The sequence below is a fragment of the Galendromus occidentalis genome, unplaced genomic scaffold, assembly GCF_000255335.2.
Source record: "Galendromus occidentalis unplaced genomic scaffold, Mocc_1.1 scf7180000076929, whole genome shotgun sequence".
In the NCBI taxonomy this organism is placed as follows: Eukaryota; Metazoa; Arthropoda; class Arachnida; order Mesostigmata; family Phytoseiidae; genus Galendromus; species Galendromus occidentalis.
Genome location: NW_003804918.1, coordinates 1 through 2,977, shown reverse-complemented (window position 1 = coordinate 2,977; position 2,977 = coordinate 1). Strand labels below are relative to the sequence as shown.

The window sequence follows — 2,977 nt, the reverse complement described above, 5'->3', positions numbered from 1 at the left end:
GTTGGATAGCTCTGAGGAACGCTCTAAGCGCGATCTACATCGTATGAGACCGTCGGGGTCCATGACCGGATTGTACTGATACAATACGCTCGTACGCCTGACGTTTTTGCATTGATTTTCTGTCTCCTCCTTAAAATATTTTTCTTGGATTAGTCGGAGTAGAGATGTTTTGGCCCTGAGCAATTCTTCGGCATCGAATTCGACACCCTGTTTTTGCGCGGGTTTCCGTTGGAAACTGATTCCCTGAGCAACTCGATCTCTTATGTCCTGTGCCTTCGTCACGAGTCTCTGCATGAGAGCCCAAAAGCGAACGGCTTTGAGCCAAGAAGAAAACTTATTCTCGAAGAATATTTCCTCTGTGGCCGGTGGATTGGCCGATGTGGCTGCCATGCAGGAGACATTCTGTCGGCGTTCCGGATCGAATTGTTTTCCTGATGTGTCTCCGAAGACAATGTTCGCGGGTGCGCGCTCGACGTCTGACGTCAGCGATTCCAACCACTGAGGTCCCTTTAGCCATAGTGATCTGTTGTGATCGGAAGAGAGGTCTGCTCCTCTTGAAATGAGGTCGGCTGGATTTTCCTCTGATTTCACGTATTTCCAGACGGTCTGGCCGACGAGAGTGTGGATACGCCGGATTCTGTTGGCTACATATGGTTTCCAGCGCTCCGGTTCCGAGTTTACCCATCCTAGGACGCTCGAATTATCGGTGTATAGATGGGCCGAGTCGATCTGTATGTCCATGAGACTTTTGACTGATGATAGCAGTCGGCTGGCGAGAAGCGCGCCCAAAAGCTCTAGGCGGTGGATCGACATTGGCTTGACCGGACATACTTTAGCTTTCGCCATAACGAAATGGGTAATCGGTTTCGTATTTCCAGAGCTCTCTCGGAGGTAGATGACGCAGCCGTATGCATTCAAGCTTGCATCGGAGAACACGTGGAGTTCTCTGCGCGACTTGTCGCCTGTATATGAGAGCATGTGGCGCGAGATTGACACTTTGTCCTTGTTGAGCAAATCCGTGAATCTCGCGTATTCTTCCGCGTGCGGCCCCTCTAAGGCTAAGTCCCATCCGATCTTCGATTTCCATAGTTTCTGAAGCAATATTTTGGCGTTTATGGTTGTCGGACCCATAATTCCCAATGGATCGAAGATTTGGGCGAGTCCTCTGAGGAGTTTTCTTTTTGAAGGTGTTCCTGATTGGAGCTCGTTGATGGCCTTATTGGTTGGCACCGATAAAAGATCCATTTGCTGGTTCCAAGGGATCCCTAAGAATTTGCCGTCTAATTGGCCGGTGGATATTGATGGGTCCTTGACCGGTGAGTGCTCCTTGATGAATTCTCCCAGCTCTGTGCTGTTTGACGCCCATTTCTTGAGGGGCATGTGCGCTTCCTGGAAGATGTCGAATAGGAGCGAAATTTTGTATTTCGCGTCCTCGAGGTTGTCACTTCCTAGACAAATGTCATCCATATAGAAGGTGTCGATAATCTCTTGGATGAATTTCTTGTCCTTGGGGTCTATTGATTGTGCGTACTCCAGGTGAGAACGCACCCCTTGGCAATGTAGAAATGGGGAGCAGACTAGTCCGAAGTCTAGTCTGGTCGCCCAGAATTCTTTCACTGGGGCTGACTCGTTGGTTGATATTCCCAATGGCCAAAGGAATCGTAGGAAGGTGCGATCCTCTGGGGCAATCCTGAATTGTTGGAAAGCTTTTTCTATGTCCGCCGCTACGGCGTATCTGTACTGGCGAAACTTCAGTATCACTTTGATTAAGTTGGGGAGTAGATTTGGTCCCTGATGAAGTACGTCATTGAGACCAGCTTCGTTTGATCGACGGGCGCTCGCGTCCTTGACAACTCGGGTTTTCAAACCCAGGGGAGATTCCGGGTTCGCCTTGAATACTGCCTGGATTGGCAGGTAGTGAGCGAGCTGGTCGCGTGACCTTGGTTGAGCTGGCTCTGCGAATCCCGCGTTGATGTAGTTTTTGATTTCTTCATCAACTGCCCTGAGCTTGACTGGGTTTCCTTGAGTTCCTTAGGAACGAGTACAGGCGTGACCTAGAGAGATTCTCGTTATCTCCTAGAGATCTGATATTATCTCTGAATGGTAGTCGGAGTACATATCGACCTGTGGGGTCCCTGACTGTCGTTTTCTTGAAGTGATCGATCAGGGCTTTCGTGAGGTTGTCTTCCTCTTCCTTGAGCTCGTTGCCGATGTCTTCGAGACCTAGGTCTTCTGATAGCCATAGGCATTCGATGTCCTTCTTGGTGTTTTTCGACACCGTGCACTCTGGGAGCTCGTCCTCTGAGAGACTCATGGGTCCGGTAGGGGAGAGGGCGGCGTCACTGAGACCTACTGGTGAGCTCGGTTGCGCCAAGGCGAACCCGCAGAATTTCGGCAATGGACTGTGGGTCCGCGATGCTCCCTCAGAGCCGCCGAATATCCATCCGAAGATTGTTTCGAACGCGAATATTCGGTTCAGCGTCTTTGGGTTCGCGAAGCCTATCTCCGACAAGTTCCTTACTCCCAGCAAGATGTCGACGTACTCAGACTCGCCGATCTCGACTTGGTCGGCTGCGGGGAAGAGTCCCAGGTTGTCCCTCAGGATCGGGAATTTGGTGCGGGAGATGCACTTCAATTCGATTGCACTGAGCCTGAGAGATCTGTTGGGGTCGTATCTGCTCCTGAGCACGATGTCATGCACTCCGCAGTTATGGATATTGGTGACCTGGCCCCCTGCTGTGGCCATCGCCATGTCGAGGCGGGTTGTCGGTCGGGAGTTAAGTTTTCTCGCCATCGCCTCCGTGATGTGTGAGGATTCCGATCCTGGATCTATGAGTATGCGGCACACACTGCTGGTCGAGTCGCTCTCGGCGATAACATGAGCTGTCCACAGGAAGGTTGATTCTTCCCTGGGATCTGCGCTGTGGTTAACGGAGGTGACTCGCGTGGTAGGCTCGTTCTGGTTGATGGGAGCCTT

The 2,977-nt window shown here is 51.3% G+C and overlaps 1 protein-coding gene across 1 annotated transcript; it reads right to left on the bottom strand.

Annotated features, from left to right (window-relative positions):
* Positions 1-38: 38 nt before the first annotated feature.
* On the bottom strand, positions 39-2,752 carry LOC100903021 (uncharacterized; the record flags this gene model as incomplete). The annotated part of the gene is made up of 2 exons (XM_003740346.1): positions 2,125-2,752; positions 39-2,030 (listed from the first exon to the last, which is right to left on the bottom strand). Coding segments are annotated over exons 1-2 (2,620 nt in total), but the record flags the coding sequence as incomplete, so codon positions are not given.
* Positions 2,753-2,977: the final 225 nt, after the last annotated feature.